Raw genomic sequence first — 19,455 nt, forward strand, 5'->3', positions numbered from 1 at the left:
ACTCCTCCCCTCTCTCGGCATTTCCGGGAGACAGCAGCCTAGAGAGCAGGTATATCGCGAGGAGCCGCGAGTGCTGAAGTAAGCGTTTGTGTTTTTATAAATAGCCATCGACAACACGGGCACTGATTTTCTCTACGAGTTTTCATTTGCCCATTTTGTCTCTTTAGAGAGACACCGCGTGAAGTTCACCCGCGCTGTCCTTACCGAAGGGGCGAGTCGACGCCATCCGCTAAGTGAGTCATTTATGACCTTTTGCCATACCACTACCACCTTCCCTGTAATTAAGGGGCGGGATCTCTTTTCCCTCCATTGTTTTGACTCTTGTATGCCACCACGTATGACGATAATCTATAAATATGATGTTGTTTCTTCTCAAAAGGACGAGTTTAATAATATATTGGCTCACATTGAATTTTGCCGAATTAAGCAGGATTAGCTTGAACATTAGCGCTAGATGCCTTTCCTTACCTCCAAGGTCGGATATCATGATTCGGGCCATGGTGGGGTACCCATTAATCATGGAAAGCACTCCTCATTGGTTGGAGGGCCTCCCATTGTAAATTCGACACGATGGGGGCATTTATTTTCGATATCCTTTGAACTTTTTAAGGCAATTAATCAGAAATAACGCATTTCATCGCAGGACTTATTATTTCAGGTCCTCTTATGTGTTATTGTTTGTCTTCTTTCTCCACACAGGTTTGTTGTATATTCCTGCAAATCGCAGTGAATAACCATGGATACCAGTTTTTATATATTTTTATATATTTTTCACACATAGAGCCTCACAGGAGGATACGCCTTAGCGCGCGCACACCACCGGAGGACTTATTTGGTAGGTACTGATGAATGCTGAGCAAATTGCACTCCAAGCAGCAGAAACATGTTGACCATTTTTTGATATCTAACAGGACTCAGGTTCCGTAGCTTAGAACATTGTCAGTCCATTCACTTTGTTTTTAATGCCATGCAGGTTGGCCATTATTAAAGACTTTTGTAAAGGCTACAACCGTTGCATTTTTTAATACCTAGGCACATAGTTATTATCACATTCTAATTTGGGCACTGTTACACTCACCACATCCCGCTCCGCTGTAATCAGGCGTTGTAGCACGCTGGGGGGGCATTCGGTCACCCCAGCGGGGACCCAATGATGAAGCATGTCACCAATTAGTGGTGAGTGAGGGTCCTTCATAAAAGTAGGGATTTTCCCTTCCCTCCTTTGATATTCTTGGGTTAGTATTTCCCAGAGGAGGTGCCCTCCTAGGAAGGGGGATTAGTGGTATTCACGGGGAGACAACTAGGAAATACTTCAGACAGGCACTTGTGGTGGTGTGTATGATTTCTATGTACGCTGTCATATGCCAAATATGGAGTAATAAGATGGACATCACAACATAGTTGTTTTGATCACTATTTGGTTTATTTAGCTTTTCACTTAGTCACTCCTTTGTTGTTGTTTACACGAGCCTCCCGCACATACACAAACCGCTGTAGCCCTAGTGGCAAAGTCAGCAGCTCTAGCCTAAACAACACCTCATCTCCCAAGATCAGCATTTAAAAAGGCTGGTACTCCTTTAGAACGCACAATTAATATCCATCAAAACAGCGCTGTACATCTTTTTTTCAAATGCTACAACCCTGTTGAATAATGTGGCGCATTGGATTTGTGCGCCACAAGTATGCTTCCAAGGGAGGAAACTTGCATATCCTACACTTCAGCAGCACCTACTTTAACAGGATTCTTTGTGTTAGCCCTTAATCACAAGCTGTATACAAGTGCTGGTGCTCAGTCATTTCAATCTTAAACTAGAACATGGAAGCCTTTCTACGACTAATTTACAAGACCGGATGTTTTCACCCTATTTGCAGGAAAAGCAGTTAAGTATTAAGGTGTGCTCTGCAGATTTAGTTTTTGTGGTCTTGTTCTTAACTAGGCTGTGGTTAAATAATGACAATGAATTTGGGGTGTTGCATTACGTATATTTATTTGGTACATCTAATTGTTTTTGAATAACAATGACATTTGTTTAACAATTGTTGGAGCAGGTTTGAAGAACGCAAATTATGTTGTTGGAGTTTTGTGTATATTACTTTACTTTTGTTGTTTTCATTGCTTGATTAAACAGCTAGGGACTTTTAAAACAAACCTCCATGATAAGCAAGTCAAGTGCTTCACTGTATACTACCCTTTGTATATGGAGGCTTAACTTTTTAAAATATATTGCAGTCTCGAACACAATCAGTTTGTATCCTTGCTTTATTCAATAAAGTTTTATTTTTAAAGCAGGCTTTGGGGTCAATGAAAGGAGTTTTTTGAAAATATAAGACCCACACGCATTTATTCAGCGACACTGAAGGTTTTCTATAATGAAGTAATTTATATAGTGTACAATCTGCCATTAATACGACACTTGCATCGCAAACAGAGTCCAAGTAACTTGCAACCCCTTATTTGATGATTTCACAACAGCTCGCCATCTGAATTGCCTTTTAAATCTGTAAAATCAGTAGTGGATTTGTGGTTCTTTCACTGTTTCCAGGACGAGTATCTTAGTCATTGATGTATGTAAGAGGATTCTTTTTAGAAAAGTGTGGCAAGGAGTCTTCTGAAATCGACTGGGCGCAGACTGGGTTATTGTAGATCAAGGAGTGGTTGTTATCTTGGTCTGTGTTAGGAGGTGCCTGGATTCCACTACCGGTTGTTGCCACACCGGTCTTGCATGCCCCTCAACTCAATGTCGTTTTTTCCAGTACTTGGGGTTGGTGGGGTACAGAAAGTTCAAATGGTCACATGTCATACATGTGAAGTTCATTCTGTCCTGTTTCTTTCACTCTGGTACTGGTATGCTTTAATCTATAAAGTGAAGAGCAAAACTATAGGTGCCAAAAGTTAAAGAACTAAGATCAAACCATTCACATCTCTAGGGAATGTATGTAAAAAATATCGTCCTGCCATAATATTGTTGGGCAAAATATCTAGGGATTAAATGCATGTAGTGTATATGCCATTTTCCGAAATTCGATATTGAGGATGCTACCAGTGCCCATTTCTAATACTCTATTTCTCTGGCTTTAGCTGTTCCTCTTGTGATTTGTTATCCAAGATTGGCATATTTGATTTACTGGTAAGCCCCCAGTAAAGTGCACTGAGTGTGCCAGGGCCAGTAAATCAAATGCTACTAGTGGGCCTGGAGCACTGATTGTGACACTCACATGAGTAGCCCTGAAAAGATATCACAGACCTGCAATTGCAGTGTCTGTGTGCAGTTTTAAACCTGCCATGTCGACCTAGCAAAAGCACCCACTTGCCAGGCCTAACCTTCCCTTTTCTTATATATAAGGCAACCCTCAGGTAGGCCCAAGGCACCCCCATGGGCAAGGTACAGTGTATGTGAAAGGTACGACATGTACTGGTGTGTGTGACATGTCCTGCTAGTGAAATACTGTGAATTTCGTTTTTCACTATTGAAAAGCTATCTGACCTAAAAGCTAACATGGGGGATACTTTGTAACATCTTACAAATATATATTCCCATAGTGACAAGATAGAGGAATAACGTTTAGCCTCTTTGAACTCAGAATTTAATAACATATATTTTAGTGAAGATGTTTTTTAAATCATGTGTTTGAAAATGCCACTTTTAGAAAGTAGGCATTTTCTTGTTTAACAAATCTGTGTGCCTCTGCCTGTTTGTGGACTGTCTGACTGACTGGTTTTGGAGTGACAAGGGCTGGTGATGTGCATTCACTGTAGACAGTCACTTGGGGGGGGGGGGTGTGGGGGGGAGTTTGAGGTGGGCCTGGCCCTTCCTGTACGACTCAGAGCTGAACCGAATAGGCCGTGGCTGCATTTAGAGTGGTGAGAGGAGTTTTCCTAGCACCTGTCTCCCTTGCACAATCCTGCCTCCACCCTCTATGGACATTCTGCACCAGTGAGGACATAACTGGTTTGGACTGGGCTCAGAGACCCTGGCACAAAGAAGAACAAAGACAAAATGGGGTATAAATAGTGGACCTTAAACCACAGAACTTTAGTATCACTTCTGCACTCAAGAGGAACCTTTGCCAAGGAGAAGAGCTATAGAGCTGTGAGGAGGAGGAGTACTGCCCCTTTGCTATGTGCTGTGTGGGGTTGGCCTGCTGTTGATGCTTCTGCCAAGGAAATAACAAAGACTGGAACTTTGCCTCTGAGAAACCTGCTTTAAGAAGAATCTCCAAGGGCTTGTGTGTGCGGGACTGCTGTTCTGAAGTCTCAGGGACACAAAGACTTCACCACCAGCTCCCTTGAACTCCAGTGCTGGGAGTTCTGACTTGCCCGCAGGTGCCTGTTCCAGTTTTGGACCTCTGGGGATTATTGCTGCTGCTGAGAGCTGGAATCACCGACGCCGTTAGTGACGCCGCCGTGACCTACACCGTGGCTAAAGGCACCACTCATGAAGTGCACGATGCATCACCCGGTCTGCAGTACAGCTCTGATGCCTACAGTTATCGGCCTTACCGGCGCCAGTGCTCGCCCTGACTCAGTCACTGCCACCGCCTGCATCCAGTTATAGCGCTGATGATAACCGTTGAGGGGGATTCCACAAACTCACCGACTTAGCATCGATTCACTGGAACCGATGCCACCGAATTCCCCTGTCCTCAATTCAACACTTTTTCTCCTCGCAGACACGACTCCTCGCCTCCCCCGTGGCAGTCAGTGGTGCCAGCCTCGACCTTGGGAACGACGCCTCACCTCCATGACACCAAGCAACGTCATAGACTTCGTTATCCAAGTTAATTATTGTTTGGGGGTCTGTGTGACTCCGTTCCCATCGCTGTGCACCTCGCGGTTTGTGCTGTACTTTGGATTTAATGATGTTGTAATGGCCCCAGGTGGAGCGATTTGTTTTCTACAAGCTTTACTTTGGAAATAACTGTTTAAAAGTGCTATTTTACTACATGTATGATGGATTTTTGTTATTTTGGTCTTGTTGAGTTTAGATAAAGATACTTTCGTTTTCTAAACTGGTGTGGTGTCCATTTGTGGTGTTTTCACTATATTACTGTATGTTTTGAGTACACACACTTTACACATTGCCTTTGGGATAAGCCTGCCTGCTCGTATTAAACCACCAAGGGGGTGGGTGGGCAGGGGTTATCCAGAGTGTGTATCTCCCTTACCCTAACTAGAAGCCAGGGTCCCTACTTGGACAAAGGTGCATACTTCTGCCAACTAGAGACCCCCAGTGCTAACAAGGTGTTCTAAAGATTGAATACCCCTATCGTCAGCAGAGGAATGTCATCCTGCCAGGCTGTCTTTTGGAATGACTAGATGCAATGTAGCAGAAAAGATTTGGTACATAGCTTTTTCCTTTTCAGGAATTAGGAAGTAGATGTCTCCTTATCAATGTTGGTGTACTGCCACTATTTCTAATGTGTGCTTGAAAAAGAGCACTCGTATCAGTTCTGGACCACCGCTAACAAGAATTTCCAGGATGTCCATGCTGATTTTGTAGGAGCAGGTATTTTGGAGGGGTGGTGTGAGATTCCAGGCAATAGTTTGGGCAATGCGCATTCTAATCAGAGGTTAAAGCCTCCCTTTGGAGGAAGGTACAATCTCAGCCATCCCTTGGCAGTTACTGGATGATCAGGGTGGATGTAGTGAAGGTCACTGTTAGGCAGCAGAGATGCCTCTTCCTTGGACACCTCAAGCCATAGAAAGCCCATCAGCAGTATTAACCCTGCCTGAACTGCTGCTGCATTTCCTGAAATGACTACTTTGGCTGGTACTGTTGCCTTAAAGTGCCATCAACGGCTTTAGGTGCTGAGCTAGATTGCGTCCATCAAAAAGCTGTTTTTTGCTATTGATGTTGGATGACACCCATAGCTTTTGCTGGGTCTTCTGTCCTTTTTTTTTTGTTGTGACATTGCATCAATTTGAGGTCCGAATTGGTATTGGCCAAAGGGTAGGCGTATAAGACATTGTAAAACTTCTGACTTGAAGTCAGAAATCCTGAGCAAAGCATGATGATGCAGGAGGATGTTTGTGATGATTTGTCTCGCGGCCATTTTCGCTGTCGCCAAAGCGCACCTAATGCTGGTATTTGAGATTAACTTTTTCTTCTGCACAATGGCCTCGGCCCTCTTTCTGTGTGAATCGGGGAGATATTGCAAGAGTTCCTCAAGCTGTTCCTACTGGTGCTTAACATAGTGCGCAATAGGCCATACACTGGGTAATACAACACTTTGTAGTCACACCCAGCGTTGCTCACTTTCCTGCCTTTTTAATCTTGTTTGGGGTGGACTTCTCGCCTGTTGAGTGAGGGCCATTTTACGGGCTGTCTCCACCACTAGGGAGACTAAGGGCACCTGTCCTACAGTGACCAAGGTGCCAGGTTTGTATTTTTCTCCACCCATGGGATAACTGCCCTAACATTTACTTGGTTCATAAAGTTGACTATTAAGCACTTCAAAATTGTTTTTAACAGACAAAAATTGGGTGGTACTCTCAGTCATAGAAAAAGTTTATATGAGGTGTATCAGAAGCAAGTATCCCCTGACGGACTTTGAGTACTTAGGCGGCTTCAAAGTAGACTCCAGAGGAGTCAACCGGATTTCTCTTAGCTCTTACAGTCCTGACCTTGGCATTTAGATTTCTCCGGTGTCAAAAGTGCCTTTCACCATCAAGAGATCTCAATCACAGTGGGTAGAGCAGACTGCTGAGACTTCTTTGAAGGAGGTTCTTCAGTCTAGGCATGACGTTCAGCTTGAGGCCACTTTTTGCACTGGAACGAAGACACTTTTCAAGGCTGATCCCAATCTCCTCAGTGTATATATGGACTTTGTCCTTTTGAGGGGATGGTGAGACTGGTCCCGGCTGTTCATGCCTGAAAGAAGAGGGCTGGGTGCAGGCTTACTTGGTAGAACTGGAGATCGTTGATGTATGGAGTCAGAGTCTTCAAGGAACGCAGAGGTTGGGCTCTATTCCCGCTGGGCATCCAGGCTATGGATGGGCTCCCTAAATTGTTGTGATTTGAATCTTTTGATGTCCTCATCAACTACGCTGAATGGGGTCTCTGTAGAGACCTGGTGATACACAACTCTGTTGTACACATCCTGTCACAGTCAGTGCTGGATGGTCTCTTTTGCAATGAGATGCATACAAGATACAAAAGCTGACATGCTGACCGTAAACGCCAAATACTCCTTACAATCTCAAACCACCTGCTCTTTCCACCCCAAAGTTTGCGCCTACAACCATTTTCTCTGCATGCAATAGCAAGTTGTAGGAAACGGAATGGTTGTAAATAAATAGTAAATGGTGACATATTATCAAGATCTTAAGGGCAGACCTTTTCTCCTCTCAAAAGAGATTTACAGATCAAACAAATATTTTAATAGGTATCTCGATAGGAATAAATCTGTAATACTATTCAGCTTATACAGTACCTGCCAGCTCCTGGCTCTGTCATGGCTATCGCACCAATACATTTCCCTGCAGCCATCTGGGGGATGTAGCGCTCCACCTGACTTTTGCTCCCGTAACGCGATATGTATGGCATAACTATGTCAGAGTGAAGACTGAACCCAGGGCCAGTGCAGTTTACATACATCCTAGATGAAGACAAAAAAGGATTGAATTTAACGTGTACCTAAATCAATCAACAATAAATCTCTAACGTCCAACGCACAGTGGTAGATGGTGGCTATAAATACCAAATACTTACTGTTCCTCCCACACTACAGCGGATGAAAGGATGTCCCCTCCCATACCGCCTTGTTCTTCTGGAATATTGGCACCAAGTAGCCCTTGCTGTCCGGCTTTCTCCCATGCCTCCCTGCTCACCTGACCATCCTTCTCCCATCTGCAAAAGGTGACAGTATTAGACTTCAGTACACTCTTTTGTGCTCAATTAACAAAAACAAATTGATGATTTATTATGCGACGCACCAAATGCCTGCATTGTCCATAGCAGAAAGGGAAATGTGGAACAATACATTTATATTTTACAATTGAAAGGCAATACTCTTCCATTACCTGTGTCCAGCAGTAGGGAGAGAGGAGTAACAAACCTCCTTCATTTAACTCCCCCAAAACCCATCCCCTCCACAGACAATCAGAAATGTCCAATCCAGAACATAAATAACCACCCAGAAAGTACATGCAAATAATTTACACTCTTACAACTTTTCAATGTGTAAATGATCCTCATAGAAAGAAATGTGCATAAGGTAGCACACTGTCGAAAAGTAGGTGAATTCAAACATGGACCCACTAATTCCTGAGGTATAATATCTAACCAAGCCTAGTAAAACCAGTTATATATTATCCGGTGTTCCTAAACAGTACACTAGCTTGTAACTGGTTTGTCAAAAATTATACCCAACCTAGGGCCCAGCAGTCAAAGTATCTACTGGGCAATTCTGACTATTAAACATGTCTTACTGATTGAAATCGCAGACCACATCTTCTCCTGTTTTAGCCCACTGTATATCTGGTATTGGCTATGAGCAATCCTGAGTGCATCCACATGTGTGCAAAAAGAATACTGAGTTCCCCGGGGATCAAAAGGAGGTATGGGAAAGTGGAGACAAAACTAAACTAAAGTCAGGGAACTGGGTGTTCCCTTGTTGGAACTTAGTTCCAACAAGGGAACACCCAGTTCCCTGACTTTAGTTTAGTTTTGTCTCCACTTTCCCATACCTCCTTTTGATCCCCGGGGAACTCAGTATTCTTTTTGCTTACAAGTTATCTGGACATATACTCTGGACCCCGTAAAAAACTGTCCACACTGGTTCCTTCCTTTGTACTAAAATGCATCCACATGTGTCACCGACTCATTTTAGGCTGAAGCCTACTGGACAGTGGAGCGGTCTGGTTTGCTAACAACATCTTGGGGACATTCGGAAAGTTTCCCTGGCAATGCATTCCATCCACTGCTTACCATTGGTTTGGTGGTGCATGTGTGCTTGCATTCTATTTGTTGGCTTCATTAGTTTACGCTGTCCAGCTGGAGTTTGTCCTTTTCCTTGCCCAAACTCTATTTACTGTATTCTTCCACCAGTACTGTATTTATGTAAACAGACCTTTAAATCTTGTTCTTATCTTGTCACATTTGAGAGGTCAAAGGATGTGAGGGAGCTTGGTCTTTCTTCGACTCAGAGTGAGAGAATGTATATGACAATCATGCTGGCTATTGGGAAAGTGCTTGAGGAAGGCTGTACAATGTTATTTTGGCAGATTTATTCTGTATAAGGGTCACCACTTTTTTCATCTTTGGCCAATAGCCAGCTGTGCATGATCACACTTGTTTGGAAAAGCATTGGTGAACGTTTTCAAAACATTTATGATTGTTTTCAAAAACATCCATATAGATTCTAGAAACAACCCTGGAGTGACCACTTTGGTATAAAAGACCCTCACTCCCCCCTACAAATTATAGGAGAATTCCTTCCAGGCTAAGATGGGGGTCCTGCGTACCGAATCTCCAACATACAGCAGCCTTGACATCCCTTGTGGTTTGTCATCCTCGACGCAGAGATGGGGTCCTTCGTTCTAAACCATCAGGTGAGGGGGCTGGTTCTTCCCTCTGGGTTTCTTGGCTACAGATACACATAGCTATACAGATATACACCTACACATCCAGGTTAGGGTAGGTACAATTAGGCAGATTACTTAGGGCACGCATTATAGGAATATGCAAGTGCTACTGTTTTAATCTGATCTGCTTATGTTCATCTTATTAGCACTATGGTAGAAATGTATCTACTATTTACTATATTTATACTAGCAATCTCTTTTGTATGCTTCTGTCTCCTGATTGGCACAGCACATATGTTTTACACAAGGCTGTTGCTGGACCAATACATTTTTATTGAAACGTCCTAACCGCCATCCTGTGTATTTTCTGAGAGAAAGCAAACACGAACGAGTGTCTAAGCGAAACGTACTGTACTGTTTTCAACAATCCCTGAGGAATTAGGGTTGTCATGTTCAGTTGTTGCCAGAGACTACCTACACCACTGTATAATACAGAGGGGTGGTAGTGGCACTGTAGAGCTAGCTGGTCTAACGGCTGACATATCCTCTGGGGGTGTACGGAAGCGGCTGGGACGCCAAGCCCTCAGTGAAGGTCAGCCAAAATGCGCAGGTCCTGGGGGACTCCTAGGAACTACACGACATGGCGCCGCCAATGTTGGTTTGGTTCCTATATTAACAGTGAAAATCTGAGTAGCTCCATTGTGCTTTCTCAGGAAAGCCCTACTCACAACTTTTCAGAGACGTCTGAAGTGGGAAGGGAAATCTGCCTCAGCTGACCATATATACTCAGTGTATTGGCTGGAGGTTTAAACAAGCTTGTAAGGATAAAAGGTTCACCACATTGTGCAAAACCCTAAGTTTTAAAATAATTTATTCTTCTCCATTTGAGAATGATTGATTCCATGAGCAGTGGTTCAGGGAATGGGGAGGAAGAGTTGGCAAACGCTCTTAACATTACAGAAAACTGCAGACACGCAGTTACTACAAAATTGTTAGGAACACGGCGTACAAGCAACTGGTGGCTGTGTTACCTTTGTGAGTGAGGCACTAGAGGTGTTCGGATCAGAGGTATTCTATTCTTGGGTTCAGTTCCCACCTGCAGATTCAGTGACTTCACTGTTGCTGAACCACTGGAGGAATACATTCCATACGAAGACATTGAAGTCCCGTTAACTTACCAGGAGCATAAAAGCTGTTTTAAAGGCGACCTCCCACACACAACATCAGTCGTGAGACTTGGTCGGCTCAGCATGGAAGGAGCAACCTGGTCAGTCTTAGCGACATATACTCCACATCCATAGATAGATACACTATCAGTGGATGAAGTACGTAAAATATACAAAGACATAGTCTATACAGACACATTGTGCAGTTAGTCATGTGAACATTAACAGTCCAAACTGTGAGAAATGCTCCAGTTGGTCCACACCAGACCACATCTACAATTAACCCACAGACACTAAAATCAGTAACGGGGATAATTTCTTCCAAACAGAAGCAAATTTCATTCTGGGTAGCACAAAAAATTGCACAGCAAGAAGCATTATTTACCCAAACGGGTCCGCAGGAAAAACATAGAATGATAACAATTTGCTTGTCAATGGGGATGGTCCCTCGATTGAAGATTGTACCACTTGGGGAATAATCTTTGTAGCAGTTTACGTCAGAATACACAGTACTCCTTCCTTATCAGTTGTTCCAGATGTATTGAAACAAATACAGAATGAGTACGGGGCAGGACCTGCCCTGGACGTGGGAATGAACCTGATGGATAATTGTGCCCAAGTCTCTGCAATCATGCTGAACAATATAAAGGGGGAAGCAGCAGCAGCGGCCATACACAGCCGCCTAAGGGAAATAACACCTAGAAATAAGGGGCGAGAACGACCCAAAATTATCGAAGAAACCTATGCTGAATTAGGTAGAGATAATTTGGGAACAAAAACAGGGGAGGCGACAAATGGTGCGTAGTCTCAACAAGGACAACTCGAAGTAGGCACGCACTTCTTAAAAGAATCCTCTTTCTATGTGGGGAGAGCCGACATCGGGGTCCTCGTGCCGCGATCTCGAATGCCGTTTGCGTCACGTCACTCCCACAATTCTTTGCGGTGAGTCACGTGATGCGAAACAACTGGACCACGACGCTACACATCTTCCCCCTTAACAACAATGGCAAAAAGAACTGTAACAGAAGAGAAAGAAAGAGAGAGAGAGAGAGAAAATGTTCATAACTGGATTTCGCTGAATCGTTTCGGAAGCTTCACTGTACGGCCCTTGCGGGTGTGCTTGACAGATGCCTGGTTGCCTTGCTCTCATCTACTGATGGCGGCCTGGACTGTGCCCATGATCACCCGTGGAAGCGTTCCACTTGGCCGTTGCCAGCTGGGTGGTAGACGGGTGTGCCTTTTGCCTGGATACTGTTGCGACTGGTGAATGCTGTAAACTTGGCGGATGTGAACTGTTGTCCGTTGTCACTGGTGATGGTTTTGGGAATGCCTTCCCTCAGGAAGATGCTGGTGAGGAAGGCGATGACAGTGTTGGAGTCCACAGATTCGCAGATTTCGACCTCTGGCCACTTTGAGTATCTATCCACTAAGACAATGAGGTATTTAGGTGTTCCCCAGGAATCCAGGATGGGGCCTACGATGTCAATGGAGACGTCCTCCCATGGGTTGTTGGGTGTGTTGAACTCTTCCATGGGTGGTCTCATTGTAGTGAGTGTTTTGTCAGCCTTGTTGCAATGTTCGCATGCTCTCACAAACCTCTTCACTTGGTTGTCCATGGCTGGCCACCAGTACAGTAGTTTCATTCATCTTTTCACTTTGACGATGCCCAGGTGGCCTTCGTGGTTGTTGTGGAGTATGCGGTCGAGTAGCTCCTTCGGGGGTACAACTCTGTCACCTCGTAGTAGAAACACTGAGTTGTCACTAATACAAAGTTCACCGCAGACTTCCCAGTATCTACTGAAGTTGTCCTTTGTGCTCTTCTTCTCTGGCCATCCGTGTGTAACGTATAGTTTGACATGTGACAGTTCGGTGTCTTGTGCATAGGCGTCTGCCCAGTCCTGGACACTGATTGTGTGTTCGTGATCAGTCAAAGGCAACGCTGTACTCGTCCCAGTCTGACTGCGTGACGGTTCCTTCCATGGCTGCTGCTCTGCTAAGTAAGTCTATGACTTTGTTCTGTGGTCCTGGGATGTATTCCACGTCGAACATGAAGTCCAAGAGTCGCAGCGTCATCTTCGCGATGCGTGGTGTGGTTGTCACATTGCCGCTGGATGTGTGGACTTTGATTAGGGGTTTGTGGTCAGTGCGGAGCGTGAATCTGGATCCCCACAGATATTTCCGGAATTTTTCCATCGCCCAGATGGATGTAAGCATTTCCTTTTCGATCACGCTGTACTTCTCTTTGCTGGGGGTGAGGGATCGCGAGGCAAATCCCACGGTGTTCTGCGTGCTGTCCGTAGCGCTCTGTGAGAGATCCGCTCCCAATCCTTTGTCGCTGGCGTCTGTGGTGAAGATGCTGGGAGCGGAACTGTCGAACCCTTGTAAAGGAATCGCTCTGCAAATGTCACTCTTGATGGCGGCGAATTCTGCTTCTGACTCTTTGGACCAGGACGGTCTCGTCTTTCAGCAGTTGATGTAAGCTGTGTGTTTTGGTCGCGAAGTTTCTTACGAATTTGCTATAAAACTCCGCCATCCCCAGGAATGAGCGGACTTCTTCTTTGCTTTTGGGGGAGGGCGCAGACTTGATGGCTTCTACATTGACGGTTTTGGAGAGATGCCTGTGTCGCTGATCTCGTGTCCAAGATAGGTCACTTTGCATAGGCAGAATTTGCATTTTTCAAGTTCTGCCCTGAGACCGTTTGCTGCCAGCGTATGCAGGAAGGTGTGCAGGATGTCATCGTGTTCGGTCTTGGTCTTTCCCATGACTAGGATGTAGTCCTGGAAGTAAAGGATTCCATGGACGTCCTTGAAGAGTGTGCGCATGAGTTTTTGGAAGACAGCCGCTGCAGATGCAAGGCTCAAGGGTAGCCATCGGAACCTGTAGCAGCCGAAGGGCGTGATGAAAGAGGTGAGATTCCAGCACGATGGATGGAGCGATACCAGATGGTAAGTGGCTTTGAGATCGATGGTGGAAAACCATTTTACCCCCTTGGTCTGGGTTAGAAGCTCATTGATTTTTGGCAGCGGGAACTTGTTGATGATGATATTTTTGTTGAGTTCGCGGAGATCAATGCAAAGGCGTATCTTACCGATCTGTTTGCGCGCCACCACCAAAGGCACGAGCCATTCGGCGCACTCTATTGGTTCAATGATGTTGTTGTCTTCCAGCAGTTTGAGCTCGAGCTGAACTGCCTCCCTGCAGTTGAACGGGATGTTCCTGACTTTGTAGGAGACGGGCACCGCTCCCTCTGCAAGCATGATTTTATGGGTGAATTTGGACATCTTCCCAACGTGGTCGCTGAAGACTGCTGGAAAGGTTGCTTTCAATGAGATTGGCGTGGTTGAGTCGTCCATCGACAACACTTGCGTGTCTCCTCATGGGTTAAGCTGGATGGCGATTTCTCCCTGGTCCGCCCACCCCAGGACCGAGGGGCCTTTCTGCGCGATGTACAACTTCGCGGTCGTGTGCCTGCCCTTAAACTCGAACAGGAGCCACCGGTATCCCACCATGGGGATTCATCGTGGACATATTTGACTGCGGCACTTTTGGACCTCCGCCGGCAGACCTTGCCGAAATGACCTGTGATGCAGCAGAAGGAGCATTTGACGTGGAATGCTGGGCACTTCTTATCGTTTGCCATGTGGGATTTGCTGCCGCATCTTTAGCAGGTTCCTTGCTTATCCATGGGAGCACGACTGGGTCCTTTGGATCTGGACGTAGATAGTCTGTTAGAGGTAGCGATAGAATGGGTCGCAGGTTTTGCGGTCGGGGCTCTCCAGTCGGATACTTTGCACACCACAGGCTGTTGGAGCAGTTCCTTCTTTGCAGCAAGTGCGCACCATTTAGATAGTTCGGCTCTTTTGACTATTGCGATGATCTCCGGGAGGGACGCTTTACCACTAACTCATAACTTCTCCTGGACGCTGGAGTGGGTAGTGTGCATTATGATCTGATCGTGGATGAGGTCATCATGTAGAGTGCCAAACTTGCAGTTGATGGCTAGCTTCTTGAGGGCTGCCACATAGTCCTCCACTGATTCCGACTCGGTCTGTTTCCGCTGAAAAAAATTATACCAGTCGATGGCTGTGCATATTACCGGTGGGTAATGGTCATTGAGGTTTTCCAGGGCATGTTGGAACACATCGTCGTCTGTAGAAGCCCTGGTCTTCTTCACCATGTTCTCGTAGACGCGCAGACCTTCCGGGCCCAGATTATGTAGGAGTATTTTCTTTCGGCGTTTGCTCGAGAACGCCTCCTCGCCTTCGTCTTCCAGCGCCGATAAGTAGTACAGGAAGTACCCTTTCCAGTCGGCCCACTTCATGGCCGGTTCTCCTGGCTTAGGTAGGAAGGGCACTGGGTTGGTGTGTGAAAAGGTCTGGGCGCCCATGATGCAGGTAGCGTGGAAGGCGGAACGCCTTGAGGTGGTGCTGATGCGTCAAGAGGACGTTAATGGTCCTCTAATTGGCGTGCCCGGTTGAGGGCAGGAGCCCTTATGTCCTCCCGCCCGTAGCGTTGTGCTCTTGAGCAGGGAGCCCTTTTCCTTCTTGCTTGAAGAGTTGTGCTCCAGAGTGCTGTGGTGGTGCCACGCGGTCTGGTGGGCTGCGTTCTCTTTGTGGTGCAGTTGCGGTGTACCTGGTGCGAAAGGCTTCTTATGGCCCAAACAGCACCCCTGGAAGTAGGCCTAGCCTTGATGGTCGAGGGCAGGGTGGGGTGAGAGGCGCTCGCCGATGTACGTGCCGAGGCCTTACGTGGTGGGACTTGGGGACCCCCATTCCTGCAAATGCGCCTGGCTGGATGCGGCGAGCAGGCTGCACCCACACTTCCGATCGCTGGCTCTCCCCTACCTTGATGGCAGCCTGGGTGCATTGGGCGGTTCTGCCTCCTCGTCGCCACTGTGGTGTAGGGAGCTGCACCCTCCCCTCCAGTGATGGCCAGGATACTGGGTTAGTGTTCAGAAAACTCTTTCTTTAATTATCCTCTTTCTATGTGGGAAGAGCAGACAGCGGGGTCCTCGCGCCGCGATCTCAAATGCCGTTTGCGTCACGTCACTCCCACAATTCTTTGCGGTGAGTCACGTGATGCAAAACAACTGGACCGCGACGCTACAGAACCGCGTTATCTAATCTGAAGTGAGGCTTTCCTTCAGACGAGGATTATTTTCTACTCTCAGAGGATGCTGCCCCAATTACTACTAAAAAAAGATGTACGGTCTCTCGGAAGACAAAGCATGTTAATAAGATGAGTAATGAGGTTTCACCTAGAGCTACAACAGTATGTGGTGCCTTCAGCGGCACAAAGAGCATGGCCCACCTTAACGTGGCAACATTTGGAGGTGGTGTCCAGAGCGGCACAGAAGGAAAGAGTGCCCTTATTGGTAAAAAAGATGGACAGGGCTCCTCTAGCATAGAGGAGGAAATCTATAATAATGAAGACACAGAATTAGATGACTACTTATTTGACCCGCATGAGGGTTTGAGACTCTAGAAGAGGACTTGTAACATCCTTCAACCTCAAGGGGCATCAAAGATCCTCTGGGGGGCATACGTTTGGTCCCAATACAATTAGCTGCCCTTGTAGCCGCGGTTGTGGCTAATGAAGCACTTTGCGAAGTTCATTACATTTTCACTAAGGAAACCCTTGAGCAAGGACACTTGCAATTTTTTGAGAGCAGAACGTCCAAGACCGTTCATAGAGAACAAGGCTTGTATTACCCTTAATCTTGACCCAGAGCTATTAACCTTTCTTTTTAAAACTGGGAAAGACCCAAGAAAGGGGACTGAACGCTGCTTTAAACAGTGCCATGATAGACTACTGGATTTTCTGGGTCCCTTGGCTCATGTTTGAAACATGGCCGTGGATGTAAATTGTAACAAAAACGAGGGTTGATGTGGAACTCTTAAGAGGATGGATTCAACATGCTTTATGTATGTTAGGGAATGCTAAAGCAGGTTTAACAGTGGAGAGAAGGAAGGCTGTTTTTATGAGAATGAACCCCCGATTGGCAGATTTAGCAAACAGGGGGTACGTGGGCAAGCCAAATGGGTGACTTTTTGGAGAGAGATTTGTAAAGTCCTTAGGCAAATACGACTCCACCTTCACAGCTTTTAGCAAGGCTCAGATGAGTATGAAGTGTGTTTTAGGCTCCAGACTGTTTTAAAGGGCTTACAGGAGGGATCTAACTGCCGGCTGTGAAGTTCAAAGGTCCTTCTATTACTTTCAAGAGCCAAGAGGTTATGGAAGGAACTTTCGTTCCAATAAGGGTTTCTTTCTGGTGCGTCTGAGCAGCTGAATTGGTTCTTCGAGGGTTGGGGGAAGCCTTCAATTCTTTAGTCATAACTGGGCAAATCTAACAAGTTAATTAGATTTGTGGAAAATTCCTTTTCCGAAAATCCAGCCAAGAGAGCTGGTTTTGGACTTGGAACAAATGGCATTACTTAGAGGTTTCCCAAATGCTAAACAAATGGGTAAATACAAGAGTTGCAGAGCCAGAAGATGGTTTTGTGAGTACGGGTTATTTATAGGAAAAAAAGACAAGTGTAGGCGTCCCGTAATAAATCTGAAAAATTAAAACAAATTCTTTGTATACAGCCATGTCAAGATGGAGGGGAGCCATCTTTTGCAAGAGATCTTGCAGGAAAGGCATTGGCTGGTAAAGTTGGATTTGAAAGAAGCTTATATCACAATACCTATGAAATGGCTTCCCAGACATACCTACACTTCAGGTGGAGAGGTATCCTGAACCAGTTTCACTGTCTTCCTTTTGGTTCGTCCTCAGCTCCTTGATGTTTCACCAAGATGTTACGGCTAGTAATAGGTTTCTTGAGTGAGAGGGGTGTCAGGTTGATAATTTATTTAGCTGACATATTGTTGAGGTGTCAGGACAGGGAAAAACTGCTGAAGCACCTTGGACGGACAAGAGAACTATTGGAGAGCTTAGATATGGAGAAGTCTATCAGGATTCCAAAACAAAACCTGGAGTTTTTAAGGTTTCAGATGGACACTCAAATATTTCATTTGTTCATTCCTCACAAAAAGATAAGGAAGGAAGTGAAGTTTGCCTTGGTGAAGAAGATGGTGACCCTAAGGAATCTAGCAAAGGTAATTGGTTTTCTATCATCATCAATCCAGGCCACATATCCGTTCCCACTGCAGTGCTCTTCAGAGACTGAAGGCCTTGAGTCTGAGGAAAGGCTTGTGGTACGCAGAACCCATCTCTATTACATTAGATGCTTTGAAGGATTTGGGATGGTGGTTAGACCAGGGGTTTCCAACCTTCTCTCTAGTAAGAGCTACTTTCGATCAGTGAAAATAGTCATGAGCTAATAAACTTGCACATTTTTCCAAGAGACCCCACCAAAACCCAGCTTCACTGACTTTAAACCTAATTTCTTCTGAGCATATTCTGTGGGTTTGAACAATATTACGTAGGGTTCCCTAGAAACACTCAAATAGGAATAGGAATGACTTTCTATTTGTGAGGTCACCATGCTTCAAGACTTTCCAATTAATAGCGGTCACTGAAATAATAATTGAACAACACTTCTCCCCTAAAGTACTGCAAATCACAACCTACCACCTTTTCTGTTACCACTGACACCCATCGTCAGAAAACCCAGACTTCCCACCTGGCCTCAAAACCCCAGATTTATTCACTGGAATGTGGGAAGACCCTTGCCTACTCTGCGCGGCCTATATTATGAAGGCAAACTATGCCCTTGAAAGGAGCTACAGGCAGACTGGCATCTAGGGAGAGAAGGCAAGTATCGCCTCACACAATTACTCCATTGGGCGCGCATACCAGAAGGAGTAGTTTCTGTCCTGTAACTCCAGTTCTGTAGTAGGGGTATCTCTGTTATAGTCATAATCTAGTGAATAGTCCCGCCCATGTGCGTGGATCCCAGAGCAATCAAAAATAATCTCTTAAGGTGTCGAAAAATGCAGAACTGCACAGACACTTGAGAGAATTAAAGACAGATAAGGCAGCCTATATCCTCAGGCTACACTGTCCAGTACTTCAACTAGAAATTCCATCAAAAATCCACAAACAGCAAAGCCTGTCCAGATTTCCCTTACTTTAACAGCAGAAAAAACCCTCTGGAATGATAGAGAGGAAGACATGGACAGACACGCCCCATAGGCTGCAATTATGTGGCTCAGAAAAGGATACTGTGCCTTTAAGAGAACTTTCCAGAACTTCACAGTATCCCAGAATGCACTGTGTTGGACAGGCCACGTGTAAGGCTTGCTCCCTCCCCGCACGACCAGGCCCGAGCCCCGCTCCTCAGGCGTTACACGCAACAACAACCCGTTTCCCGTCTCCTATAGGGCCCCTGCCCCTGAACATCTCCACATCGGGGGCCCGATTCCCTACCGGCCCTCTCGCCCTGCCTGGGCGCCATCTTGGACACGGCACCACGAGGCCGCGTGGCCTCCGATCAACCCTAACCCTGGGCCTGGCCAGGCCCCGACATCCCGGCACCACCATCCACCCAGGAGGTGAGCGGACTACTTGGCAGGTCAATGGGAGAAAGAGGTGTCGATGGCTCTCCCCCGCCAGGTGCCGATCGCCCCCAGCTCCCCCAGGCGCTGGCTCCACCCCCCTGCTGGGTGTCTGGACTCCCTCATCCCGGACCTCCCGACCTCCCAGTGCGAGGGTCCGGACATCAAAGGGCGCCAGACCTATAACTGGCGCAGCTCCAGAGCAGGAAGGCAGTTGTATCCTGGAGTCGAGAGACGCAGTGAAGAACTCATCCTTGACGGAC

General features: G+C 46.1%; 1 protein-coding gene across 1 annotated transcript in view; it reads right to left on the bottom strand.

Moving 5' to 3' along the window:
• The window catches only part of ACADL (acyl-CoA dehydrogenase long chain), a 563,007-nt gene that overhangs the window by 399,728 nt on the left and 143,824 nt on the right, over nucleotides 1-19,455 (bottom strand). The window contains exons 3-4 of the mRNA XM_078680576.1: nucleotides 7,713-7,850; nucleotides 7,435-7,599 (exon numbers count right to left, since the gene is read on the bottom strand). Of these exons, the coding sequence (XP_078536702.1) occupies nucleotides 7,435-7,599; nucleotides 7,713-7,850 (303 nt within the window). The remainder of the gene's footprint in view (nucleotides 1-7,434; nucleotides 7,600-7,712; nucleotides 7,851-19,455) is intronic.

The sequence above is a fragment of the Lissotriton helveticus genome, chromosome 3_1 (genome assembly GCF_964261635.1).
Source record: "Lissotriton helveticus chromosome 3_1, aLisHel1.1, whole genome shotgun sequence".
In the NCBI taxonomy this organism is placed as follows: domain Eukaryota; kingdom Metazoa; phylum Chordata; class Amphibia; order Caudata; family Salamandridae; genus Lissotriton; species Lissotriton helveticus.